Genomic DNA, 27,870 nt, shown 5'->3' with positions numbered 1-27,870 from the left:
AACGACGTTTTGACACATTCTCAACAAACAAAAAAGTTGATCATTCAAGGTTCTTTCCCTTTCAATCTTCCAGTAGTGTAATTGGGTCCTCAGAGCTCTGACAGTAGTTTATTTAAGGCGGAAACCAGGGTACAAACCAGACGGTAGGCACTGCATCACTAGGACATGAAGTTTCCACGTCAAGTTGCAGCATTAACGCTGAAACTATGTTTAACTAATTTTTAATTGCTTAGCGTGTATTTTCCACACTTCAAGACTAAAGAGTTATCCAGTGAGAGAGAGAGAGAGAGATTTTGTTGGCAGATAAATGAGGTACCTAGTGACTATACAGATATCTTGCTGGCAGATAAATTCCTTAACTACCTAGAATAACATGTACAGAACAATCCATATGTTTGTTGCCTTTTATAGTTAAAATTATCATTCTTCTTCTTAGCACAAAGCATATGCAGGTTCAATAATATTCTCTTATAGGCATTCTCACTGAGATTACATGACTGGGAAATTGAGATGCAACTGGGCTTGGTGCTCTTTGTTATGGCTTGTCTCTGTATCAATATTTGCGATTCAAGAAGTTGATGGAAAATCCATAGTTCAAGCTGCAGAGAAGAACTCTGTACATCACAAACATGCCAGAAGGAAGTTAGATGATGTTGGTGGTGAGTCCTTTCTTTTACCTTCTGGCTTCTGTTCTGAACTTAAATGAAAATCTACACACAAAAAATATAGACTTTCCTGTTGTGTAATCAAATTGTTCTGATGCTAACTTGTGCAAATAATTTCAGGCTCTATTGACATTGACTGTGGCCTACTTGATGAACTAGGCTATATTGATGGCAAAACTAAGATACCCTACACTACAGATTCAAAAGTCATTGACACTGGAGAAAACCGGAACTTATCAGTTGAGTTCATTTCTGAAAGTCTTCAAAGAATATTTGAAAATGTAAGCAGCTTTCCTGAGGGTAAGAGGAATTGTTATACTCTAAGACATCCAGAAGGCAGAAATACTGTTTACTTGTTGAGAGCTTCTTTCATGTATGGCAACTACGATGGTCTGAATCATCCGCCCAAGTTTGATCTTTATATTGGAGTTAATTTGTGGGACACTGTGAAGTTTGACAATGCCTCTCATATTGTAATAAAGGAGATTTTACATGTGCCACCAATGGATGTTGTACATGTTTGCTTACTGAACGCCTATGAAGAAACTCCTTTTATATCAGCATTGCAGATGAGGCATCTTCACAATTTCATTTATGCTAACAAGTCTCAAACCTTAGCTTTATATAAACGTCTTGACTTTGGTTCCACAACCAATGAAATAGTAAGGTAAGTTTCTTGTCAGTCAAGTCCGTGGAAACAGTATGTTGCACACAAAACAGTAGCATAGATGTTTACTTTTAGAAATACTATGATAAAATATTCATTGACATAATGTCGATATATCTTTGTTGCCCCTGATCTCTATTATACAAGTAAAATTTCAGCACAGATAGGTAAGGAAGTGCTTTGTCTATGTTTCAGCACAAGATGTCCAATCATGGAGGCTCTTATGCCATACAAAGAGCCAATTCAACCTAGAAACTGAAGTTATTCAATAAAATCTCAAAAGAAATTTTTATTATAATTTCTGATATAAAAAAATCCACTTCAACTTCTGTTGCTTCATTGTAGCTTGGTAAAAGTGGAATTTAACTTCGTTGTTGATTGACCTCATGCAGGTTTGAAGAGGATACTTATGATAGAATTTGGTATCCTTACAATTTACCTCATTGTCAGTCACTGAGTACTAGAGTGACCATTGATTCCCTGAACAACGCATATCGACTGCCATCAACAGTAATGAGAACTGCTGTAACCCCAACTAATGGTAGTGATCCCCTGGATGTTCAGTTTGACACGCGTGATCCTATTTCAAAGTTTTATGTTTATATGCACTTTGCTGAGATTAAAGAGCTACAGAAAAATGAACGCAGGAAATTCAACATCACATTGAATGGAAAATTGTTGGATGAGTCTATAGACTATGTAATTCTTAATTATTTGGACCCTACCACAATTTATAATCCACAGCCCATCACAGGACCCAAGCTCTGGTTCTCTTTGAACAAGAAAGAAAATTCCAGCCTTCCTCCCATTCTCAATGCAATGGAGATTTACTTTGAGAAAGATTCATATCAGGAACCTACAGCCCAAGAAGATGGTTAATTGTTTCTCACTTTCTTGACAGATCTTTTGCACTTTCTTTTTTGGCTTGTTCAAACCTCGATTTGATCTTCTAAAGATGACCCCATTATCAATTGGCTCTAGTTCACCCTTGATGGCACTACAAGTGATGCATATACAATTATTTGTTTTCAGTATCTACTGCACCATTGATTTGGAGGTCATCTTTGAAGCATCAAAATAGGATTTTGGTCTTTTAATAATTATTCTTAGAAAGTAAAATAATTTCTGCATCCAATGCTTATGAAAATTATAGTTAATGCCATTATTGACATCAAACAAGCGTACACAATTAAGTCATGGCAAGGAGATCCTTGTGCACCAATGTACTATTCCTGGGATGGAGTTAACTGCAGCTACAAAGGATATCATGCGCCTAGAATAATTGAATTGTAAGCATTTTTCATCTTTAAATTCAAATTGATATTTACCATACTAATCAAATCATTATGTTGACAAAATTATGTGAACTTTATGCAGAAATCTATCCTCCAGCAACTTGTCAGGAACAATAAGTCAATCATTTTCCATGCTTAAATCCTTAGAATATCTGTGAGTTTGAATTTAATAACATCATGACTTCAATCAAATATTTAATATAAGCAGTATTACAGTACTTTCCATTATGAATACCAAAAATTCCTCAAACATTTGTTGCCTGTTATATACGATAATTTTAACTCCAACAGAACTGTGCATGCACGTATTTCAGGGATTTATCAAACAATAGTTTATCCGGATCACTGCCTGATTTTTTCATACATTTGCCACACTTGAAGACTTTGTAAGTTGTAGGAGATTCTAGTTGCTTCTATAACTCACTTAAAGTTCACAAGGACCATCTGACATACATTTCCTTGCAGAAATTTATCAGGAAACATGCTCTCTGGTGAAATTCCTTCACCTCTCATGGAAAGATCAAATAGTGGGTCACTTTTGTTGAGGTTTGTCTTCGTTTAGTATCATAAACTTGATACCAGTACTGATCACCTAAGTATGACAGCTGAGGACCTTCAGTGTGTTTTGGTAACAATTGGAAGTACCCCATTAGCTAAAGAATGGACACCCAAACACACACCTTTGCTTTTTCATTCATCTTTAATTATTTAATTGACTTCCTTCTTCAATAACTCAAGAAAAATTGTTCTGATCACAGCGTGGATCGAAATCCGGATCTGTGTCTGAAAGCTCCATGCAACAAAGAGGACAAGAGTACTTTTCCACTGCATGCGGTCATAGCCATTCTTTCATCCGTAGTATTTCTAATTGTATTGGGTGTTGTGGTCAGCATTATTTGGAGAAGGAAATTCAGCAAAAAACCAGGTCTGCAAATTGATATTTGTTTACATCCGCGGCTAGATTGAGAGTATTATGAGCTTTAAAACTGCAATGTTGTAACTTGTAAACAATCACTTCCGCAAGATTCCAAATAATAATAAAAAGATTCAAACATTTTAAGTATAATGTACATCTCAAATTATGCTAATCATGAAAACCAATCAATTTGTTTAATAGCAAATCAGCCAGTGATATCACATGAAGAAGTTGTGCTAAAGTCAAACAACACACAATTCACATACTCCCAGATAGTGGATATCACCAATAACTTCGAGAAAATGATTGGAAAAGGAGGATCTGGAACTGTTTACCATGGCTCCTTGTCTGATGACACACAAGTTGCTGTCAAAATGCTCTCTTCTCCAGAAAGCAGTAAGCAGTTTCAGACAGAGGTATGATCTTCTCTCCTTGAAAAATTCTGTTCATTTTGTTTTTAAAGAATTGTTCCATTAAATTCTAGGAACCAAATCACTTACATTAAGTTTTTCTGTATTTGCAGGCAGAACTCTTAATGCGAGTTCATCATAGAAACTTAGCTTCCTTCCTTGGATATTGTAACGAAGGTGGACACACTGCAATCATATATGAATTCATGGCTTATGGGAACTTAGAGAAGTGTCTTTCAGGTACAGTCATTTGTACAGGGGATTCATACTTGCATAATTAAGTAATCTTGGACTAAAAGAGAATCTCACCACACTTCTGTGTCTATGATAATGAATAGGTTCAAAGAAAGAATTATCAAGTTGGAAAAATAGGATTCAGATAGCAGTGGATGCCGCTCAAGGTGAGCTGTGAGACTGACTACTAATAGTATATTCCTCATTTTAATATGATTGGAAGGTGATTAATATTGGAAGTTACATGTTTAGGACTCGAGTATTTGCATCATGGCTGCAAACCTCCAATAGTTCACAGAGACATAAAGACATCAAATATTTTGCTGAATGAGAAAATGCAGGCAAAAGTTGCTGATTTTGGGTTCTCAAAGTTCTTTTCAGCTGAAAGCGAAAGTCACATGTCAACCGGAGTCATTGGAACATTCGGATACCTTGACCCAGAGTAATTTGTTTGTAATGCAAAGATAGACTGTGCTTTTAATTAACCAGACTCATAAAAACAGACATTTTTAAGTTGAAGTTTCCCTGAAACATTTCTGCATGTCACAACGTACAAACCCCACTTCCTTTGACATCTTGAATAAATTTCTTTTATGAAAGAAATTAATACATGATATGTTGATGACATGTTTCAACTCAGAGAATTCCCAAGCTTTTAGGTTACTCACTTGTTTCAGTGCAATATAGAACGTATTTGACCAAATATCTTAGAACTGAGAAGTTATAGCATTTGGCAAAAGGTGAACTAGAGAATTTTTAGCCCTGATCTGATAACTTGGGGTATGCTTGGATTGAAGAGAATAAAGAAGACGGGAAGGGAAGGATTGGTTTAGACTTTAGACATCTTCCTTGATTTAGCTTTAAACTGAATAATTGCTCTCTTCCGATCTCCTCACCTTTTCATGTTAAGTTGCAATATTTACTTTCAATAGTACAGACATGACCCAGATGAGTTTTCTCATGCAGGTACTACTCATCATACAGGATTACAGAGAGAAGTGATGTTTACAGTTTTGGCGTTGTGCTTTTGGAGCTTATTACAGGGCAGCGAGCAATAATAAAAGGTCAAGAAAACACTCATATTGTGAATTGGGTTACCCCTTTTGTGAAAAGAGGAGATCTGCAACAAATTGTGGATCCAAGTTTGCAGGGAGATTTTGATTTTGGTTCCATGTGGAAGGCTGTGGAAGCAGCATTAGCTTGTGTGTCTCTAACCGCTATACAAAGACCATCAATGAATTATGTTGTCCCAGAACTAAAAGAGAGCTTAGAAATGGAAGCAGCACGTGAGCAAAAATGGGGTACAAATGAACAAAGGCTGAAATCAACCAGTTCGTTTGACATGCATGTAGTTGATCTTGAAACTGCCTCTGGTCCAGAAGCAAGATAGTGGGCAAGAATGCTCTTTCTGATAATGATACCCTATAGAGAATCTTTAAAAGTATAGTCTGGTAAAAATCTTGATATCATTATGTACAGAAGAAATCAATATGTATAAAGGAAAACGCACCTAGAAACAGAAATAAATAAATAAATCTATGTATGTAATTGTACATATTTGGGTAGTCAACCCAGGGGATAATAGTTTTATAACAAGACCAATTGTATTTTCCTTACCTTCCCATACCGTCTCTCTGTTCTCTTTATTTTAAATTCTTCTCTTTCACTCTCAGTATCTTGTAATCATGATCTTCATTGGATTAAATAATTCAATTGCCTCACAACAATGAGTATTTTGGGTAAACAGTTTAGGAATTATTGAACACTGAGAAGCCATTAACACAGAGCAAGTGTTTCCCACTAGAAGGTAACTATATAGTGATACTCTCAACGAAATTTGTATCTATGAATGCTTACTATACATTCGAAAGTGCATTATTTGTTCAAACACAAATTAGTGTCCGAAAAGATCCTAAATGCTAATGTAACATAGTACAGTGGCATTCACCTTCACCCTACTAATTTTAAATGCCTACAGTTAAAAGGGGGGAAAACTACAAGTAGCTACTAAGTTAAAATGAACTGTGTGATGCTGATCTTCTTCCAAAGCCATGTTTGGGTTTGGAAGATGCACCAGAGTCTTTTAAAGCTTCTGCATATTTCATTAATGGGGTTTTCTCTACGTGTACTGTATCAGAGTAAGGATCAAGGCAATTTTTAAAATCTGCCGAGTGCCCTTTATTCAGGCTGAACTTCTTTGAGATTCCCAGCTTAGTGCCATCTGAATTTCTGCTGTCTTCTTCCTTCAAAATCGCCAACCTGTGGAAATCAGAAGAACTTCTGAATATCCTGTATGGAGTGTCAAGCTCTCGCCTTTGACACGTGTCATTCCCAGTTGATACGCTTGAACAGAACTGTGGGGAATTACTATCTTGAGATCCACATTTTTCCGCAGGTGAAAGCTGAACACGATGGTGCTGGCTATCTTTGCCTTTGATTAGTCTTCTAAGCTTGTGGAAAAACTTGTTCTTGCTTGAAGTGTGAATTCTGCGAACAGATGAGTTTCCAAAAGGAGAAGAATCATCAGCATCTGTAAGAGAAGAAGCCTGAGAAGAGGACCATTGGTCTGAAGGTGAGTTAAAGTCCATGGTTGCTTCAGATTTTGCATATTCAAGTATGAGCTGTTTTGCTTTCCTCTCAGAGGTAGGGCTTAAGCTTTTGCTCAAGTCCCTTGCAACAGTTTTACCAGGTGGAGGCTGATAGTTTCTGAGCTCATATCGTAAGCAAGCATTAATCCACCGAAGATAGACCAATTCTTCAACATCTGAACATCGATCTGCTTGAAGTTGCTGAATTTCCTTCGTCAAGCTCTCATTCTCTCGTTTAAGACGTTCAGTCTCTTCCTTGAGAGCATCTTTCTGCATCCAAATCCAAAAGTACGAGGTAAATTTCCGTCCCTCTGAAGAGGCAGGCAAGTGCATGCGTGTAGCAAGCCATATCATTTTTAAATTTGTAAAATAAGATAGGGGGGAAAAAAAAAATATATATATATATATTATACACTTTTAGTTTAAAAATATAAAATATTTTTAATTAAATTTTATTCTTTAATAAAATAGTTACTTATTTTTTAATTAATTTTACCTTTTTATATTTATTCATATTAAACATCCTACAATAAATATAAAGTTTAATAAAATAGTTACTTATTTTTTAATTAATTTTACCTTTTTTATATTTATTCATATTAAACATCTTATAATAAATATAAAGTTATTATGAGGGATACTTAAAAAAAAAATAATAATTATATATTAAAAAATTAAAAATATTTTATATTTTTTAAGAAGGGAGTATATAACACAGCAAGTCAACAACGTCAATATGTATTAAAATATAAAAAGTTTGCATCAACGCTTCTTTACAGTTGAGTGCCGATCATATACGAAAGCCATAGCTCTGAAATATCCAAATAACACCTTAGAATTTAATTTCTTTTATTTAATCCTAATTATTATAGTCTTGTCAATGTTTTGTTTTGCTGTTAATTTTGCTTTGTTATTTTATTATTTCTGGAAAGGCAACTACAACTATTTAATTTAACTTAACATTAAGTTAATAGCAATTTACATGCCTCGGCTTTGGATATAGCATTATCACCAAGCTCATGGCCGTTGTTTTATTATTTTTATCACAGTAAATTATACACATTCAAATCATTAAAATAATATTTATTTATAATATTAATAAAATTTACCATAACATTTTAAAATGTTTAACATAAGGGAATTAAATGAATAGTTTCATAAACCATAAGAGTTCAGTTACAATTTTTTTTAGATATAAGAATTAAATTCATAAATTTTTATAAGATTGCTCCAATAGAAGGATGTTTATGAACAATTAAAAATAATATTAATAAAATATATTATAAGATTAATCAAGCATATTTAATAATTTTTTATTAATTAATAGTTAATAAGATTAAATAATTTTGTAAGATACACATATGCAGAATCCATGCTTGGTTCGTGCCTCCATTTCCATGCTACCAAACGGGTCATAAACGAAGGAAGAAAGCTGGAATAAAATGAAAATCTAGTTTACCTCTGGATCTTCGAGAAAAGCATTTGCAAGGATCTGAGTAGAATCCAATCTTCGAGCCAATTCTGAATTCTCTATCTGCAATCTCAAATTGGACTTCCTCAATTCTTCTGCTTCACTCTCTAAATCTTTCAGCTTCTGCAACTTCATCTGTAAATTCTCATCACTACCAGCACCTTTGTGATCTTCTTGCAATTTCAGAACTCTTTGTTGAAGGTTCTTTATCAATTCCCTGTTCTCTTCAGCTTCATGCTTAATTTTTTTCTTCAGCAGCTTCGCTTTCGCTTTCGAACGCTCAAGCTCTGCTACAAGTTTCGCATTATCGGCCATTTGTGCTTCTAGCCTCCGATTCTCAGACATCAGATTCTCGACCTTCAGATCGAACATTTTTGCCTCCATATTGCTAATCGCCAAGCGATTTTGAAGCTCCATCACTGTTGTTTCTTTCTCTCTAAGTTCGTAGTAATCGAGCAATTGATCCTCAAGACTCGTTTCTCTCTCTTGAAGCATTCTGATTATGTTCTTGAGGTTCTTCATCTCTCGATCGTAGTCATCCTTTTCTGGAGTTACATATGCTTTAGGAGGAGATCCTAATTTTGACCTACTATGCGTGGTGTCACTGATCACCTCCTTGATGAACGGCTCTTCCTAAAATGGAGGTAATATAGTGTAATTCCCCAATTTGAGCTAAATGAAAGCCTGAGGATCCTCTTAATAATGTCTAGTTTTGAATAAATTTCTCGTTGGAACTTACCGTATGCAGAAAATGTGCATCTGAAAATTTGTTGCAAGAACTTGATCTAGACACTCGCTTTATGGCAAGAGGAAGATCAGAAGTTTTATCTGAACTAATGTCGCCGTCATAACCTGGGAAGTGCATTGCACACAAAACATAATGTAACTAAGAATTTAGACTATTGCATCATTCCAGTCAAGAAAATGAGAAAAGCAAAGATACATAGATAGATAGAAACCTGAAGTATGGTCTGAGTGGCTCTTTGTATCAGAAGAATTGAGTCTTCTGATTCTGATGCGAGATAAGAGAAATCCAGCTATAGAAAGAGTTAGAGCCAACCCTACTTTCAATAGAATAGGCTTTACGTCTCTACCCTCTCTCATCATCATTTTTAAGAGCTTCAAGCATCTAGAGGTCAGAAGAATCTCAGGTTTTCCTTGTCTTCATCATCATTCTCTTCTCCATGAGAACAAGACATTTTGCTGGCTTATGCTTAATAACAATCGGAGATCAGCAGTTCGATTAAACTTGTTTTATATCAACGAACCGAGAAACTATAAATTGAAGCAGCTTTAATTCACACAACAATCTGTCTATACATCATTGATTCTGCGCCAAGAAAAAGCACATGATCATCAATAATGAAACTGAAATGATCACGAAACTAAACCAAAACTAAATTCCAATCATTCAAAAACTCGTTCGTGGTAGACAAATACCCAAAACCCACCATGCCATTTCAAATTATTCAGTTTGAGATTATATTCAGGGAAAAAAACTGATAGGAGATTTACCTTGCATAATTATCGTATCATATATTTCCTGGGCCTTTTGATATTTTGTCTTGTATAATCGATTTTGATTACATGTTTGCTTCTTCCTCTGCAGAAAAAAATGGCTTTACCTGCAAAGGCCCTGATTTTTGTGTTATTTAGCTGGGATGGATATGGGGATGAAAATTGGGTTACAAGGAAAGATAAACAAGAATGAAATTTGAATGACATGTCATTTGGAGAACCAAAATAATTAATCAACTAGTTGTAACTTTCTGGAACTTTTGGCGAAGATCAAGATTTGCTGGCAGGGTTAATATTTAAGACCAGATTTAGCGTCGAAATAAATGGAAGCCCTTGTTAACCGCTCTTTTAATTACAGTTCAACTTCCCCTCTATTACTACCATTTTTCTTTCGTTTTATTATTATTTTTATTTTATTTTATTTTTGGCCAACTCTTTGTCATCATACTTGCTTCAAAATGAAAAAAATGGGACTTTTCCTAAAAATATATAATTGGACAAGTTGATCCAGCAGACTGAGATCTGGAATTTGTTTGGCATACTGGATAAAATAGAAGAAAAGATTATTTTAAAAGTAAAAAATAAAATCTATATGGCCTTTAAATAAAAATTATAAATGATTAATAATGGTAAAAAACTATTTTAAAAATATACATGAAATATTTTATATATAATAAAAACCATTACAAATGCTAAATGAAGCCTAAAATATAAGCCTTGCATGAACAGTACTTTTCCGACTCTATGGTTTGAAAAGCGTAGTTAATTTCAGTACTCACGTAATTAGAATTACTGTTGTGATTAAAATTTAAAATACGGCTTCATGTTACAAGTAAAAAATAATCGCTTGAAGAAAGGGAAAAACAAGTTAATCTCCCCCATATAAATATTAAATAATAGTCACCGAAGAAGTTAAAAAATAATATTTAAAACAAATGGTCTTATATTAAAGACGATAGAAAAGCGTCTTACGATTAAGACTGAATGTAAATATTAGTCATAATAATGATAATGATAATATTCACCAAGCACCCATAAAATGTAATTGCCCTTTTTGGTTACGTTCCTTGCAAAGTGAATAGAGGTCATCTTCATCTTTTGCCAGAATGTAAAATCTTCTACATCATATTACCAATTTGTGCGTTTTGTTTGGTTGCTTCATCCTCATTTCTTACCTCAAAGTCTCAAAACCATTGTAACTACGAATCATGCAACCCGTTATTTCCTAAAATTAGACAGTAGATCTCATGAATGGCATGGAATATGATGTGAAATGCACTATTGATGATAATATGACTTTTTACTGACCTAATATTCTTCAGGTAAATAGATATAAAGGTTTGTAAAAAAAATATATCGCCATAAAGGTTCCATTTGCCACCATATGCTACAATTTGTCCGGAGCTGCCATCCGTTTACCCCCAGCATAGTGGATATTTCAGTTTTTCTTAACCTTTTATATTTAATTTGGAAATAAAATAAAAAACTATAAATTGATCTACATAATTGTTTTTTTTTTTGGACCTGGATCTACATAACATGGGAGTATCGAATAAAATTACATGATGGTCTATATTAAATTACATTGCTTTGCACAGTTGTGTAAGTGTAACCATAATATTTCCGACACTGACGAGAAAAAGAACCATGGTATTTCCGACAGAGTGTTCTCTGACTCGGCCTCAAAAAATCACTCGTGTTGGCGCTCATTTGGCGAGCAAATCGGCCCGCGGGTTTTCATGGCGCTGCTTTCTCCAGAAAGGCAAAAACTTTTGAACTTTCAATCGATGTTTTGTTTGTAGTTAGCCTTATAAACCCCAAACGAATACTCTGTAAGCGTAAAGTTCGCTTTACAATTCACATGCAAAGCTCTGTCATGAGAGTCCTCAGAGCTGTCTTCACCACGAAGCTCCACCTGCTCTACCCCGTCAATCTCAAACGCCTTTCAGCTCCTTCTGTCGCTTCCTTTCGTTCCTTTCCAAACCCTCGATTTTCTCGTTACTCCCATTTCACAAGCAGTCATCAGATAGATTCGAGCCTTGGCATTGATACCTCAGAAGAACCCAAGACCAATTTAAAAGCCCATTCCGAAGAAAGAACAACTTGGTCGCGATACAGTCATTTACCTAAAGCCTCTAGTGATGGGCAGAATAATCGGTCCGACTCTGTGGATGAAGTTGAAAACTTCGGAAGCCAAAGGGCAAATGGGAGACTGAAGGAGGCGAGCTCAGTTCAAGGTACCGAACAGGATGGTGGTATTCGAAGGAGAGTTGGGATCAAGAAAAAGGAAAAAGGAAAAACCCATTGGGTTTGCACCAATTGTGGGTATACGACTGGGCAATGGTTCGGATTTTGCCGCTCGTGTAATAGTAATTCCACGATGAAAGAGTATCATGAAACGAAACTCAGTGATTCTGGCAAGGTTAGTGGCTTTTCAGTTTCAGAAAATGTCATGGGGTTGTGGCTCCCTCAGCAGGCAGGTGAATTGTGTCCTTTAAAATTGACGGACGTGAACCGTGGAGTTAATCATCAGGAGTGGAGAATTCCTTTGTAAGTTCATATTATTTTCCTTCTAAAGTTTGTTGTCTACTTGGGCACTAGATAGTTGGCTATCAAGGGATTTCAAATTAGGTGGCCTGAATTTTATTTCTAGTTCACTTAGCTTACTGTAATTCAAACTCAAGGACTTCAATCTTGGAGACGATTCTACTACTTGAGCCAAAGCTCATTGGTGCGAGGCTTTTATTCCTGATCAAAGTTAAGCTTCTCATAAGAGGAATCCATACATTGTCATCTACCTGCTTCTCATTTAGTGGTGTAATAATTAATTTTTATTACTCACTAAATATATTGGTTTTTTGCTCTCATATTTGGTGACCCCTGTTTTCGAATCTAACTCTGGGAAAGTAATCTGTTGGATTCTGCATTTCCGTCGAATCATTCTTTAAGATTTGGACTTGATATGAGAAAACTTAGGGAGGGGGGGTAACTGTTAACTAATTTATTAATCTTTGTTTATCTTCCTTTCACTATGCTGACTTCTAAGATGATTATGGATGGGACATTATTGTATGCTTTATATTTTTATTATGATCATGATTTGTTATTACACTCTTATTATACCGATCGTCAACGTAACTTTTTCATAGTTTCACTTCTTTTAGTCGTTTAAACTTTTTTCAAATTCATCCTCAATGTATGTGAAGTTTCTCATGCTGAGGTAACTTATAAAATTGCTTCATGATGGCATAGTTTTACTGTAGTAGAAGTGATAACTTTCGTTTGAAAAGAGTGCTTGAAAGATAGATATATACTTTATGAGTGTGCTGGTTGGCTTTTGTCTACATCACTGAAGAGATTTTGTATTCTCCATAAACACGTTATACAAATAGTTATTGTTTGGATTACAAAATGAAGGACCTGTGCATGTTTGTGCACATATGCATGAATGCCTGTACGTCTAGTTTTAAAGAAACTGTGGTGCTTTTGTCTTCTACTACTATATGATGCAGTGTGCTTTGATTTCAGCTCTGGTCCTTTTGGAAATGAAGTTTCCAGAGTACTTGGAGGTGGTCTTGTACCAGGTTAAGTCCAATTCACTTACCTATGCTGATGTCCTGTTCACTTTTGAAATCATGTTATGTTCTTTCTTGTGAGTATCTGTGACAGACTGAGATTGAAAAGTAAATGAAATGGTGTTTTTGTTAGAAATACAAATGAAAGAACCTTAAACGCACTAGCTTCAATGAAGTGATTTACATGACATGCGATGGATGATTCTTCTGCTAATCCCAGTTGTGATAACTATATTAAAGATCTTAACTACCAGATACAAAAGAAAACTAATAGGGAAGAAGAAACAGTAACGCCAATTCCAAAAATCAAGGAGTTCTTGCACTTGTTGTCAGTAACTTCCCCAGTGGTTATGTTAAACTTAATCAACCATGGTCTTCATTAACTCCCACTCTTTCCCTACTGTTCTTCCTTCTTGAGTATGTGATGAGTGGAGGTCTATCACTCTGCTGCTCTGGATATGAGACTTAACAATCCAGAGCAAGGTGTTAAGCATCATGTCCTCCGATCTATGTATATTCCGGTAAGAAGTAAGAACTATATCACGGTCCTTTATATCTCCCTTAATTTGAGTTCATTATATAAGAAATCGTTTGCTTTACACAAACATTTTCACTGTAGCTTTTGTTTGAGAGTTTTGAATAGTTCAATAGAGTTACTGGTAATCCTGGTGATCACTGTAGCTATCACAGGCTAACTTTATCTGCAATTTTGGGTTTAAAGGCTCTTTGATTTTAGTTGGTGGTGATCCTGGTGTTGGGAAGAGTACACTTCTGTTGCAGGTATGTCTTATAGTTGGATCATGCTTGACAGAATCTCGATGTCAGAATGTCAGCTTTGTTACTTGACTTGTCAACCTTTTTTCTGGTCATGCAAGTTGGTTTTAAATCACCGACTCTGCTTATTAACCCCTTTTTTTAATTGCTACATTAAAGATTGCTGCAATGATAGTAGAAGGGTGCAAAAGTGATGAAGCAGCTCCAGTTGTATACGTATCTGGTGAAGAGGTGTATTCTTTTTGAGCCTCTGATTAGTTTACATCACATTTGTTATCATTAAACTCATTTTCATCATTGAATGACATACCTCTAGGGGGAGGATGAATAATTTATGAAATTACATTTATATTAAGTTCACATATATCATGTATGGAGAGCTCTGAACACAGAAATACAAATGAATCTAGGACGAACAGTGGGGAGCCAGAACAGGACACATTTCATGAACTAAGATAAAAGAACAGGACACAGTTCACATATATTATGCCATGTTCTTTCACTTAAGATAAAAGAAAATCTCCTAATGCTTTGAAGAGGGATTTATACATAGTTAAACTGTGGAGAATTCTTGGTAAGCGTTGTATGAATATTGTTGACTATTTGCTCCAGTCATCCTGAATCTTGTTATTCTGTATCATAAACAGGGGTAATCTATGTTTTGATATTTTTTATAATTCCTTGAAATTGGCTGCTGTAGTTTTGCTTAACATTTACTATTATTACTGTTATTTAGAATCTGTTGTTATTTTCCTGTGGTTTGCACTTTTATCAAGTCTGTTTCCCTTTGTTATAGAGTATTGAGCAAATTGGTAACAGAGCAGATCGCCTTGGGATTGAATCAGAAATATATTTATACTCAAGTACTGATATCGAGGTGCATTATCTTGGATTCTTTTGGCTAGTTTTTTATTCCCCTGATAGGGCTACGCTTGATTTACTTCTTCTTCCTTTGCAAGAATTATGATCACAATTTTGGGATTGTCATGTATTTGTCAAGCATTTTGTTTCAATTAGCTCTGAAATTCACCAGATTGGAGCTCTATAGTATGAATATATATGATTGTTTTTTTTTCTTTCTCCCTTTTTGATGGCATTAGGACATATTGAAGAAAACTCAGCATCTCTCTGCTCGAGCTGTAGTTGTTGATTCAATACAAACTGTTTATTTGAAAGGAATAGTTGGAAGTGCTGGTGGGATTTTCCAGGTGGAGAGTGTGCCCTATGCTTAATTCATTCCTACTTAATTTAATTTTCCTCCTTATTACTTTACATCTATTTTGTAATGGTTATAGTCAAATAACTTGTTCATAAAAAAAAAATTAAAACTTTTGAGTCAATCAATTCTACTTCTTAGGCAATCATGAATTCATTATAATTTAATCTAGGTTTAATTTTTTCCTTCTCCACGGGATCAATAGTTATACCTTTTTCTCTGAAATGAAATTCGGATTCCACAATACATGACATTTTAAATCAACTGTGACAGGTGAAGGAATGTACTTCAGCTTTGCTGCGATATGCTAAGCAGACTAACACTTCAATTTTCGTGGTGAGCATTCATCTACATTCATTTTTGAATTACCTTCTTGATAGATGGATTTTGTCAATATAGCATGTATGTCTACTATCATGTTTTTAGCTACATATTTCACAGGCCACTTGAACCCCAGTGCTTATCTAACAAGTAAAAGCCATGGATTAGTTTTTATACCTCCAACATACCCTGTCAGGTGAACTTGAAGTTATTGGCAATGAATATTGTATGCATGCATGCAATGGATAGCAATGAACAAATTTCTTGACCATTTAGTCGTAGAAGCTCTGATATCAAGTTTCTTTCTGGTCATGCTGGTAAAGAGAAAACAGTTTCTGTAAGGGAAAAAAAAAGTGCTTTTCTTTCCACGTTTGGCCAACACAACTATTTTAAATGGCAGCATAGTCTTTTCCCCCTCAATTGTGGGAGAGAAGCTAGGCATCTGTGGCAGAATCCAAAGCTAAAAGAAATTTCTGACACTTCATTGATAATGGCCTTTAAAATTTTCACATTCATGATTATTATGTTTTCTTTTCTCACTTTTCTTTCTTGAATTGTTCTTTACTTCAGATTGGGCATGTAACAAAATCTGGAGATATAGCAGGACCCCGTGTATTGGAGCACATTGTTGATGTTGTTTTATATATGGAAGTAGGTATCTTGTTTTGTTCCCTTTTTGGATAGTTGGTGGGCTGAGTTAAGCCATGTATTGTATTGTTTGCTACTTGGCTGTTAGTTGTTTCCTGGATTCCTTTTTTCCCTTTTGGATATACCAGTTGCTCTTGCCTTTTTAAACTTTCACGTGCCTCATGACTGAGTGGAGTCCCATAACTCCTGTGCCTAGCATGCATTGTAACATGGCATGAGAAGATAATCAAATTGTTGCAACAATAAGGGCATGGTTTCTAGTTTTCCACTAATCCATGACAATTTTTTCTTTTTCTTTTTCTTTTTCTTTTTCTTTTTTTTTTTAAATTGAGACGTCATGTTGACATGTAACGCACTTGATATATATTGCTTGAGTAACATCTGTGCATTTGGATATAGGAAAGTTAACAACAGAAATTTGTGTTGAAGACTATGATTTGAATTGGATTTATGTGAACACATGATGTAGAAATTGTCCTATATGTATTTGTCTGCTGTCATCTATTATAACACTTGTTGACTAAAACGACATTTGCTTCCTAAAATTTGGTTTGAAATTCCCAGGGCGAGAAATTCTCTTCCCATCGTATGCTTCGAGTGGTGAAAAATCGGTTTGGATCTGCTGATGAGGTACACAATGATACTGATAATTCAGCTTGAAGTCTATCCTTGACATCAGGAACATATAATGTTGGAGAATCACAATGAAATTTCCGCATGATTAATGTGCTATCTTGTTTTTAACTTTTTATTTGGTTCCTATCATGTAACAGCTAAATCTTTGTTAGGATCAACATTTGCTTTTATTTTTACTCGTTACACTATCCAACAACTGACTCATAGGCAGTAAATCTGCACCACTGTCGAACAGACTCATGATATGTACCATATAATCTTTTTATGTCAAGTCATTTTTAGTATGGGCTTCTATTTTTCTTACTGTTCTAATATATGATCTGGGAATTTAAATTATGTCTTACCTGCTCCTGTGATGTATATGGTTAGCTTGGAGTCTTTGAGATGTCACAATCAGGTCTCCGGGCTGTTTCAAATGCCAGTGAAATATTTCTAAGTGAGCAACACTTAGATTCAGATTTTTTAGCTGGGTTAGCTATTGCTGTCATAATTGATGGGTCTCGAGCTTTCCTTGTTGAAATTCAGGTAATTTTTCACCCTTCAAATGGATCAAAATTTTGGAAGCCCTCTAGTCCATTATGGTCACCTTGTATGCTTAGCAATTTTCTTTTGGGAAACATTATCACGATCACCCTTGTCATTAAATGAGAATGTTTTCCAAACCATTGCAAGAAATGATGATGCTTACACAACCCTGGATTTAATCATTGCCAGTAAATACATTAATTGCAATCTCTGGATTTGAATGATAAATGTTTCTTTTCTTTTCTTTTCTTTTTTTTTTTTGTCTTTCAACATTTTCTCATTTTCCTCTTTCTTATGCATGTTAGATACCTCCAATTATAGCTTTTCAATTGCCATCTCTTTATCTACTGTGTACTTTATAATATTGTCAGTGTCTTTTCTAACTTTTCCAACTTTTTTCTGTACAATTCTACCCTTTCTTTAACACGAGGAGACAATTGAGACCAATATCTAATGTATTTGCAGGCACTTTGTGTTACTGGCTCAACAGTCTCAAGGCATGTTAATGGCGTTCAACAAAGTAGAGCTGATATGATTATATCTGTAAGTATTTGTTTCATGATTCGCTTTCTTAGTTCAAGGACGACTCTCTATCTTCTCCTAAAATATATGAAATGTATTTTAAGGGTTGGTGCATTTTTTATTTTAAACGCAGATCTTTTTCATTGAAGCCTGTTCATTTGTGTTTTGATCACATGGCCATTCCTTAAAGTGTAGGTTCTTATGAAGCAAGCTGGACTTCGACTTCAAGAAAATGTAAGCTGACTTCTAAATCTGGTGTGCCCTTTCATGCTTGTTTTCTCTGTCAGTGCCCTGCAAGTTGGTTTTCTGTGCTTATATTATGTCAGTAATGATATTTGCACATGATTAAATAAACTGAATAAACTCATAATCTGAGGGTCAATAGGGCACTTTTCTGTGGGTTAGAATGATGTGGATGTGCTTTGCATCTTGGCTGTCAGAATTTACAGGGCATCAATATGAACAATTCTGGTGAACCCGAGAGGGATGAGATTGATCACTAGTGCCTCAAAAACCATTCACTTCTGTCTCCTTTTGTTCCTGATTGTACATGTTTGCCTGGGCATTTCCTGCTAATTTTAGTGTAAAAGCACTTGTCATTCAGAACAGTTGTCCATAACATTTTAATTTAACAAATTATTAGTCTATGTGCTCGTATAAATTGGAAAATGTAATATGTTGTGCTTGTTATTATTCTTCTAATTCGTAACCTTGTCTTACCTCTTTACTGTCAGGCTGTGTTTTTAAATGTTGTTAGCGGCATTCGGCTGACTGAGACAGCTGGAGATCTGGCAATAGCAGCTGCAATTTGCAGCAGGTTTGCGATCTTTAAATTTATGTTCAAATTAGTTGATCTGACAATGATTAATGTTAAATGATCAATGTATACTAAATTAAACAAGACTGTTGCAACACTTTTTTCCTCTTTTAGTTTCTTCTTCTTGTTGCAATTAGTAAACATCTCTGTTTTCCTTTTTGCCAGTTTCTTGGAATTCCCTCTTCCCAAGGGCATAGCATTCATTGGTGAAATTGGCCTTGCTGGTGAGCTCCGCATGGTGAGTTTATATTGTTGAGATTGCTAACTCGCTATTGTAGTATATTTAAAGGTGTCAATATAGAGTCCTCATTAGTCTAGACTGGTGCACTAATTATAATATGAGAAGCCCATTGTGTTCAAAATTTTGTATTTTGTATCTGATGACAAAAGCTTCTTCTGTGTGATTGAGATTATCACCACAAAACTTGGTATAGTTTTTTAATTGTTTATGAGATTCTCTTATTAAAACATAATGAGTAAAAGGACTTAATCATGTGATGCTAATTGCAAACACTTAGAACTACATCTAGAACTCTAAATTCTGTTTTTAAAATGAAAGCTTAAAGATGAGCGACCCTAACACTTGACTTGGCCATACCATGCAATGAATTTTACAGAGCTAGAACTTGCCAGATAAATGAATACTTCAGTACTGTTTAGTATCTTTAAAACATTATCATTATATAAATATCTTAAAATGCCACAAAAAGACATGATAATGCATATGTGATTGAGATTGAAAGACTGATGACAGAAGAAAAAGAGGTTGGCTGTGGTTGATCCAATTGAAGCAAGCACCCTCGTGAATGCATTTGTTATCGAGAGTCTGAGAGTACGCCATATTTACATATTGTTATTTGCAAACCATTGCTCACAATTAGCAAGTCAAAATTTGACCTGCTGTTTAATTTATGCATTCATTTAAGATTTTTTTTTTTTTTATAGGCACTTTAGGAAGATTTATCTGAAGCTCTTTTACATTTTCCTTCATGTATACAAATAAAAGTATAACATTTAGTTATTTGTTATCTTCAGCACAATATTATTGACCCTAATAAAAATATCCACGTGCCATAATTCACATTTAATTCAAATATACTTAAAAGCTTCGTTTTTTATGTGTTGGGGCACGCAGGTTTTTATTGCATTGCATCTTTATGTTGATGTTGTTCACAGGTCTCTTTATTTTGGCTTAGGTTCCCAGATTGGATAAAAGGGTCAACACTCTGGCAAAACTGGGTTACAGAATGTGTGTTGTACCAAAAGAGGCAGAAAAAGTTTTAGGAACGGATGGTTTGGAGATGAAGATCGTAGGTTGCAAGAATCTGAAGGAGGTTATTAACACTGTTTTTAAAGAACAAGAATGAAATGAAATTAGTAAATGGGAAAGTTGATTGCGTTCTGAAGATTTCTTTTATTGTCCTTTTAAATTTCTAGAAACTTCAATGAGTAAATATTTCATTATTTCTCTATAATGTACTGAATATAGATTACGTGCCATGATGGTGATACTATATACGACTTTCTTAATTTCATGTCAATTTTTTTTTTTTTTTTGCCTGCATCAGGAGTGTTTGGCCTTTGGCACATAGGTTACCCTTGTTTAGATTTCCTCACAAAACCTTACAATTCAACTCTACTTCTCAAATGGTGTAATCAATATGAAACACGAACTAGAACTGTTATTATTCATCAGGTTTAGCTGTAATGATTTCTATATGGTACTCCCCATTTGGTGTTTGGTTTTCTGTACTTTCTTCTCTTTCTCAGTTGATGTTTTTAGGTTTTATGAAGCTCGGTTGGTTGGTTGAAGATAATAGCCTTGCCCACATCCGATCAGTTATCACAACCCTCATCTGTCCTTTGGTTATCCTCTGCAAGCAGGCAATCACAACACACACAAAACTTACTGTGAAATTGAAATGAAATAATGAAATAGGAACCTATTCTGCACTTGTGGAAATTCGGTTTTGACCAAAATCCTAGGATATTATTGACCACAAAACAATTGAGAAAAATTATTTTCAGGTTCCATGCAAGTAATATGAATATAAAAGTCATGAAATCACAAAATTACTTTGAAATTTCATGTATTTTATTGAAGTTGTTGATTATCATTGGATAATTGTTAATTATTGTTGTTTGGTTGTCATTAATAATTAAACAGCTATCACTGCTCATTAATAACTTTCATAAAGCAAATTGAAACTCCCGTAAAGAATATGAGACGTTACAGTAATTGTATGATTTCATGATATTTTTCTATATTTAGATTGCTTGTGTGGGACCTGAGAGTGATTTTTTCAAATTTTTGAATGATGAAAAAGAACTTACATGGAAGGGAATATAAGCATGCCTGCCATGGAGGGGGCCAACAGTGAAGCCTGTGTATCCAGCCATTGCGCCATGAACAGCACTATGAGCTAGGAGGGTGCAGTATATATTATCAGATGCATTGCTTGGAACTGCACGGATCATGTATGTAGGATCTGCCATAACAGGCCCCAAAACAGAAAAGTGGCCCGTTAGAATATTTTGTTTATAAAAATGTGCATTTACTTTGCTAAAAGTGAACACAACTTACCGATGTACTTCAGGGTGATTGACATTTTTTGACTTTTTTGGAAGTGATCCTGAAACCAAACAAGAGTCCACATCACTGTTTCGTACTGTGGGATGTAACTCAAATGACAAGTGATAAAATGAAACCACTAACAATGCTGTTATGCTAATAACTGCATATTGCAACTTCACCTGTCTCTGGTCTGATCATCTTTAACAGACCAGAGACATGAAAAATGAAGTTGAAGGGGAAAATGAAAGATTTAACAGCATTGAACGCTTCAGGAGAATTGTTCAAGAGAATGTGCCTTGATTTTCTGAGATAACCAGAGACCAACATCTTGGAGCAACCTGTTTCCAGAAGCATCTTGCTGGTTCATAGTAGATAGGCTTTCAGATATCAGCTCCTGACCTGCACCTTCGGCAACTACTATAACCATGTGACCATTTTCTTTGAGCCTTTTCTCTATGAACTCAAAGAGTCCTCCGGGACCCTCCAGGAAAAATGGTGACTCCGGAATCAAACAACAGTCCACATCTCTACTTGCAAGAGTTGCATTCATGGCTATAAATCCTGAACCATAACAAATTAAATATGGTTAGAGCAAGACATATGAATGACAAAATATTAGACATTGATATTCTTTTAATTGTGCATAGGTGTTCTCCTATTAAAAGGAATTTTGTTTGAAACATGGTCAAACATGAAATATGAATACTTCTCCTAACAGGGATTTGAATAGTAGTTCGTTGCATTGATATTCCTTACTTTAGTAATACTAGACAAGGAAAATTAAGAACACTGGCTTTGATGATTTAAGTTGATATGGCTTGAAAATCAAGACTTTTCTTAGAATTTGTTTGAAATTAAATCTTATTTCTAGCATCAATTTTAGTGTAGCTAAAGTTGTTAATAGCCAAAAGAAAGAATGAAGCTTACCACTGTATCGTCCCATTAACTTGACAACACCAATACCATTCTCAAAGCTTTCTGCTTCCACATGAGCAGCATTAATAGCTCTCTGTGCCTCCTCAACAGCAGTATCAAAGCCAAATGACTTGTCTATAACCTAAATAAGATACCCATATTACATGTAGCAATGCAATACAGCAAAAAGGACTTCTTTGTGTGTGTGTTTGTACAGTTCTGGCTTGGATGAAATTTGAAGCATGCATACCGGGATATCATTATCAATGGTTTTTGGGATTCCAACCACTGCAACTTTCAGGCCACGCCTTCTAATTTCCTGTATAAATACCTTCCCTATATAAGACGTTTATTTCTACGTAAATATTTAAAATCTGATCTCTTCAAGTTTGTGATTTTTCTTTTCTTGGGTCTCAAGTTACGTGACTTGAAACAAATTAACCCATGTATTATTACCTCAAAAATCAGAGCAGCTCCTTTCTGAGTTCCATCTCCTCCAATGATGTAAACCTAAAGAAATGGAGCATTAATTCATTACTATCAGGGACCAATATGCATATCAAATATATTCAATCACATAGTGCCTAACTTTGTAGTTTGGATTGAAAAGAAAATATGAAGAATGTTAGGAGATAAAGGTAGAAGAAAAAACATTTTCTATTCCTAGAATAAAGTTTTATCTTTAATTTTTTCCCTCTTACGAGGTTATTCAAGTATAAGTAAATTTAAATAAATATAAAAAGTTATATAAATTAAGTTTAATAAATAATATAAAATAAAAGAAAAAGACTCATAAACTTAAAACCTAAGGTTTTGAAATAAGAAAGGGTGTTTTTTCATTAATCTTGCTCATTTGTTCTCCCTCCTTTCTTCTCATTCTGAAGAAATCTGTAGCCTAAAAGACAAGAGATGAGAGATGAACCTGATTGATGCCTCGATCCTGAATACTGTCAACAATCTTGGAGGTATCATTGCCTCCGCGTGAAGTGCCCAGGATGGTTCCACCACGCTTGTGGATGTTGTTCACTACCTTTGGGGTTAATGGAATCATATTCCGAGAATAAAATCCTCTGTATCCTCCCTGCATTTTTTCATGCACCGAATTAAAAAAAAAAAACATTCTAAAAACATTTGTACAAGATAAAATCAATACCTATCATTAATATATCTCCATAAATTATAAAAAGCTATGCTATTTATAAGCTATGAAAGTGCTAACCTCAATTCCAACGACTTTGTGGACCCCATACATGTCGTATAAGCCACAGACTATTTCTCTGATCACTGTGTTGAGACCAGGACACAAACCTCCGCATGTCACAACACATGCATACGTTTCCTCTGATCGAAAGCATACCTGCCAAACATTGAATTTTACTTGGTATTCTTATTATTTTAAATTGAATTTAAACGATTCAATAATAATAATAATAATAACTGGATTATTATTTTCAAACTGAGCTATGAAGAAGAGAAGAAAATTAGCAAACCTTCTGACTTGGTCCAGCGCGCCGGAAGTGAATCCCTCTCGGACTGTTCTTCTGTGCTATTATCTGTGATACAAAAGCAGCAAAATTCACCCAAACTAATAACTCTGCTATAGTGAGCAAGTGAATGTGACTGAATTATTTGTTTTTCCTTCTTCAGATTTGGATTATTTTAAATTTGATCTGGTCCATTTTAATTTTATTTTTTTAAAAAAATTAATACTTTTTAGTTATTATTTATACTATATTGCGGCGATTCAGAGGTGGTGGTGCTATAAGGTAAATTTATACTTGCCTGTTGCGCAACGGTGTCTTCCTCATTTACAAAATATTGCCTGCAAATCAACTAACTCCGTTATGAACTGATTTCATGGAGTAATTCACAATATAAGTATCAGAATGAAATTTGATTTCCAAGAAAATAAATATCAATGTTTAAGACTTAAATCATATATCACAATCAACCATGAAAACTTTTCAGATTAAATTTGATAATGGATAATTCAAACATATTATTATTTAGATTATTAGTAAATTAATTATACTTCTCTCATGCGAGAGATAGCGCACTTTGATCACTTGGGTCAAGAAAAAAGTGCTTCCATCCAGGAATAAAATGCCAATTTTGTCCTATAATTAAGTTATGCATCATTATTTTTAACTATTTTTTCTAAATGTTTTGCCACTAATTTCTGAAATTTAAAAATAAATATGATTTTATGTTTTAATGATGGGTATTCATGTCACTTCACCACTTTTAACTTCTTTTCCTTTCTGAATTGCTTCCTACCAGACTTCCAATTCAGAAAAGTGAAAGAATCAAACTTGGAATGATGACTTACTTTACAGCCGAATAAGAAGGAATATCTTCTAACGGATCAGGATAAGTCTGCATGAAGATTCACAAGCAACAAAAAAAATATAGTCAGTATATATATATGGTAATAAACTATATCTATATATATATATCATCAAAACAGAAAATTCCATTGGTTTCGTTGCTGGTGTTTTCCAGGAACCAAGCAAATTAAGGGCGAAGAGATATATATATATATATATAGAGAGAGAGAGAGAGAGAGAGAGAGAGAGTGATACAGGGAGGTGAGGGATGTAATCAGACAAGTGAGGAACATCTTCGAAGACGTAGCCAGCATCTCCGGTGACGATCTTGGGGAGAGCAGTGGCGGAATCCGCGGTGAAGTCGGTGGTGGTGGAGGAATGGGAGTTGGGAGAGACGGAAGAATAATAGAAATGTCGGGGAGTTGAAAGTGAAAAACAATATCCGTTGGAAGGATCAAAGCATTGGAATATGGGCGTTGTGATGGATGCACAACTGGAAATGGAGTCCATCGACTTTTATCAAAATTACCCCCCAAAGTCACCAAACATATACATGCACAATGCCCCAATGTGTAGTGTGTATATATACACATGTGCATGAGGGAAAATATATATATATATATATATATATATGAGTTAGATTTTAAAGTCTCATCAAGATGTTTTAGGTTTAGAAGAGTACTTATAAAAATATTCATATATCATCTATTAGTAAAAATTTTATATTGATAATAAGATTAAATTTGGATTTAATGAATAGTTTATGTTCACTAGGTCAATTAATGTCTTGATTATAGCTATTATATTTCATCAATATTTGAAAATTGTCAAGGCATTTCCTTTCGAAAGTTCAAAACAATTATTATGATTATAATTCTCCTTATCCTCCCCAAGAATTTGAAATTTGATATAGACTTTCTCTAGTAAAAAAAATGTAAGGTATTGTTAGTGTTTTAAGGTGTAATACCTATAATAAATAAATCTCTTTATATTTATTTTAAAGTGAAATGTCCTATTAAATACAGATAAATATGAAAAAAGTGATGTTAATTGAAAGACAATTAATTAATTTGTTGGAGAATAAGATTTAATTAAAAATTACTTACATTTTTAAATAATTTAAAAGGATGTTATATATCGTGCCACACAAAACATTTATTAAGTGAGTGACTGATGTTTATTGGATCCAAATCTCATAAAATTTAAATCAACAATCCTATGAATTATAGTTTAAATTTTAATTAACTAGACTAGTTAATTTCTCTGATTGTTGGTATGCACGGCCTTTAATTTGCTTTATTCATGTAAACAAAATGAGGGAACTGATTTTAAAATGGAACATGGGGGAAAGTAAAATAACTGAAAAATAATGTATAATGAGAGCTCATAGTAAAATGGACGATTTTATCAAAGATCATTAGGTGACATCGAGGCCACATCAATGGTATGTGTGTTTATTGGGAGTGTATTACTAAATATACAGGTTGGTATTGTTAATCATATTTCCTAGAGATACACACACATTTTCTTAAAATTTACACAAGTATTTTGTATTTTCTCTCTTATATGAATAAAAAAAATTTAGGTGAGTTCAATGAAACCCAAAAATTGTTTTTAGTTTTGATTTAAATTCATTATTATATTTTCACTAGGTGAGAATATATATGATTTAGTATTATTTGATTTTTTTTATTAAAGTTCCCCTCATCCATGTTTTTTTATTCAGCAATCTATAAATATTTTGGTAATTAAATACTCTTCGAATCATGCATGAAATATGTCATAATCCTAATAAATCCCCTATTTAGCTTACACAATTTTTTTGTCAAAAAATCATATTAAGGAGTTAATAATAAAACAATTACATTAAATGTATAAGAAATTTCATCAACTTGGATTTTTTTTTATGGTCTTTCAAGTTCTATATTTTAAATCTTATCAAAAGGCATGAGTAAAGTATTTCGCTTTAGAAAATAATTTATTATTATAAAAAGGAAAACAAGTTAATTTATTAAAGCTAGATGCCTCTCTCAACTGACATAAAGATTAAAATGACAATTAGTAACATTTCCCTATCCTGCAGCCTTTTCTTTTTGCTCCAATGAAGGACTAAGTAGTATATACATAAAATAGTTTTGTGACCAAAATTTAGATTATTTGTATATAAGTCTAAATTTACTTTGCGTGTGCATGTTGACTTGTGTGTTGTTATGAAGTAATCAATTTGTCATTGATACATTGATTAATGTTAAAATTATATATGCTTGATCTATGTGAAGTTTTAAAACAACATGTTTCATTCTTTTTGTTTTTTTAAAATAAAATGATGTAAATGTGATCGAAAGTCAGGAAAATGAAAATATGAAAAGAACGCAATTGATGTTAAATTTGAATCATACCCTAGCTATTCAAATTCTATAATTTGAAAGACCAGAACAAGTAATGCCAAAAAATTATCTAAGCTATATTTTTCCATCTCCATATTTTTTTTACTTTCTCAATTTTTCTATGTCAATCCTCTTACTGTTAAATTACCAAAACCATGATAGTCACATTTAAATTGGATTTGAATCTTTTATACTATAGTATACAATTGTTTCATTCAGTTTATTTCTTTTTATATCATGACAGTGTTTAAGTTATGTTTTAAAAAGTCAAGGTATTATATCTTGTGTAACAAAAAAAAAAAGTCCAAAAAGTTGAAGACGTAGGTGTTTCCTTGCATAAAACTCTTTCAAGCTTTTTCAATGTGGTGTTTTTTTTAATTATAATGTGACGTCAAATAGACATATATCTATTTTTACATTACTATTTCTAAATGTCTTTTAATTTTAAATTAAGGGTTAATTTTGTCTCTAAAATATACGCAAAGGTTCACAAATAATGTTAAACTTAACTTGAGGTTAATTTTATCTCTTAATTTTAAAAATTTGAACTCCCATTCCTCTAACATTATTTTTCTATTAAGTGGGTCTCACATTTAAATTTTTTAATGAGCCCCGCCATTCTTTTTTTTTTTTTTAAGATTTCTTTGTCCCAATCTCTTCCCTTTCAACAATCCTCATGCTTTCACCATGCCCACAAACTTATGCTCAAAGCTATAACTTCTACTATAGCCATGATGGTTCTCTCCCACTTCTCATTGAACCAATTCTTGCTCCTCAACTCATGTGAGACCACGAACACACGCCCGAGAGATTGCCACATAGGTGTTGCCATCCACAAACCACAAGTCGTTCCTTCAGCCGAGCAACC

The 27,870-nt window shown here is 34.0% G+C and overlaps 3 protein-coding genes, 1 long non-coding RNA gene and 1 pseudogene across 10 annotated transcripts; 3 read left to right on the top strand and 2 right to left on the bottom strand.

Annotated features, from left to right (window-relative positions):
• Positions 1 to 93: 93 nt before the first annotated feature.
• LOC129288548 (probable LRR receptor-like serine/threonine-protein kinase At4g29180) lies at positions 94 to 5,924 on the top strand. Of its 5 annotated transcripts, none has more exons than XM_054925181.1 (14): positions 94 to 312; positions 475 to 659; positions 786 to 1,332; positions 1,725 to 2,206; positions 2,486 to 2,621; positions 2,710 to 2,781; positions 2,942 to 3,013; positions 3,093 to 3,173; positions 3,386 to 3,552; positions 3,745 to 3,959; positions 4,067 to 4,193; positions 4,292 to 4,354; positions 4,440 to 4,629; positions 5,154 to 5,924. In XM_054925181.1, exons 2-14 carry the CDS (start codon positions 494 to 496, stop codon positions 5,575 to 5,577), a joined length of 2,742 nt encoding a protein of 913 aa, XP_054781156.1. In that variant the 5' UTR covers positions 94 to 312; positions 475 to 493; the 3' UTR covers positions 5,578 to 5,924. The 5 variants fall into 5 exon arrangements, with proteins under 5 accessions (XP_054781156.1, XP_054781154.1, XP_054781155.1 ...); XM_054925179.1 differs by having other exon boundaries at positions 453 to 659; XM_054925180.1 differs by having other exon boundaries at positions 94 to 375.
• A 49-nt stretch (positions 5,925 to 5,973) lies between these two features.
• Positions 5,974 to 9,892, bottom strand: LOC129288550 (protein CHUP1, chloroplastic-like). Its single transcript, XM_054925183.1, has 5 exons — positions 9,762 to 9,892; positions 9,206 to 9,576; positions 8,986 to 9,098; positions 8,235 to 8,879; positions 5,974 to 7,045 (listed from the first exon to the last, which is right to left on the bottom strand). The coding sequence occupies exons 2-5, from the start codon at positions 9,354 to 9,356 to the stop codon at positions 6,200 to 6,202; spliced, it is 1,755 nt and encodes a 584-aa protein (XP_054781158.1). The 5' UTR covers positions 9,357 to 9,576; positions 9,762 to 9,892; the 3' UTR covers positions 5,974 to 6,199.
• Positions 6,974 to 9,986, top strand: LOC129288551 (uncharacterized). Its single transcript, XR_008588031.1, has 3 exons — positions 6,974 to 7,070; positions 8,143 to 8,890; positions 9,856 to 9,986. It is a non-coding gene; the product is annotated as an uncharacterized LOC129288551 (long non-coding RNA).
• Positions 9,987 to 11,378: 1,392 nt separating this feature from the next.
• Positions 11,379 to 20,527, top strand: LOC129288358 (uncharacterized). Of its 3 annotated transcripts, XM_054924881.1 has the most exons (15): positions 11,381 to 12,314; positions 13,293 to 13,348; positions 14,061 to 14,119; positions 14,273 to 14,344; positions 14,910 to 14,990; positions 15,214 to 15,321; positions 15,603 to 15,665; positions 16,221 to 16,301; positions 16,863 to 16,928; positions 17,304 to 17,459; positions 17,925 to 18,002; positions 18,177 to 18,215; positions 18,716 to 18,798; positions 18,964 to 19,036; positions 19,995 to 20,527. In XM_054924881.1, the coding sequence occupies exons 1-15, from the start codon at positions 11,626 to 11,628 to the stop codon at positions 20,163 to 20,165; spliced, it is 1,875 nt and encodes a 624-aa protein (XP_054780856.1). In that variant the 5' UTR covers positions 11,381 to 11,625; the 3' UTR covers positions 20,166 to 20,527. The 3 variants fall into 3 exon arrangements, 1 of the variants encoding a protein (XP_054780856.1); XR_008587985.1 differs by lacking the exon at positions 19,995 to 20,527 and having other exon boundaries at positions 11,379 to 12,314; positions 18,172 to 18,215; positions 18,964 to 18,989; XR_008587984.1 differs by lacking the exons at positions 18,964 to 19,036; positions 19,995 to 20,527 and having other exon boundaries at positions 11,379 to 12,314; positions 18,115 to 18,215; positions 18,716 to 18,734.
• Positions 20,484 to 25,125, bottom strand: LOC129289328 (ATP-dependent 6-phosphofructokinase 6-like; annotated as a pseudogene).
• Positions 25,126 to 27,870: the final 2,745 nt, after the last annotated feature.

Source organism: Prosopis cineraria, unplaced genomic scaffold, assembly GCF_029017545.1.
Source record: "Prosopis cineraria cultivar Desert tree isolate PC_DT_omini unplaced genomic scaffold, ASM2901754v1 PC12, whole genome shotgun sequence".
Classification (NCBI taxonomy): Eukaryota; Viridiplantae; Streptophyta; class Magnoliopsida; order Fabales; family Fabaceae; genus Prosopis; species Prosopis cineraria.
The sequence above is the reverse complement of the archived record's forward strand: the minus strand, read 5'-3'. Positions and strand labels throughout refer to the sequence as shown.

Coding starts and splice junctions, on each gene's coding strand:
- LOC129288548 (XM_054925181.1), top strand. CDS start 494: ATGACTGGGAAATTGAGATGCAACTGGGCTTGGTGCTCTTTGTTATGG. Junction 3,174..3,385: donor AGTGGGTCACTTTTGTTGAG/GTTTGTCTTCGT, acceptor TTCTGATCACAG/CGTGGATCGAAATCCGGATC. Junction 3,960..4,066: donor GTAAGCAGTTTCAGACAGAG/GTATGATCTTCT, acceptor CTGTATTTGCAG/GCAGAACTCTTAATGCGAGT.
- LOC129288358 (XM_054924881.1), top strand. CDS start 11,626: ATGCAAAGCTCTGTCATGAGAGTCCTCAGAGCTGTCTTCACCACGAAG. Junction 16,929..17,303: donor GGTTTGGATCTGCTGATGAG/GTACACAATGAT, acceptor GTATATGGTTAG/CTTGGAGTCTTTGAGATGTC. Junction 18,799..18,963: donor GCAGCTGCAATTTGCAGCAG/GTTTGCGATCTT, acceptor CCTTTTTGCCAG/TTTCTTGGAATTCCCTCTTC.
- LOC129288550 (XM_054925183.1), bottom strand. CDS start 9,356: ATGATGATGAGAGAGGGTAGAGACGTAAAGCCTATTCTATTGAAAGTA. Junction 9,099..9,205: donor CCACTCAGACCATACTTCAG/GTTTCTATCTAT, acceptor TGCACTTCCCAG/GTTATGACGGCGACATTAGT. Junction 7,046..8,234: donor CTTTTCTCGAAGATCCAGAG/GTAAACTAGATT, acceptor ATTTGGATGCAG/AAAGATGCTCTCAAGGAAGA.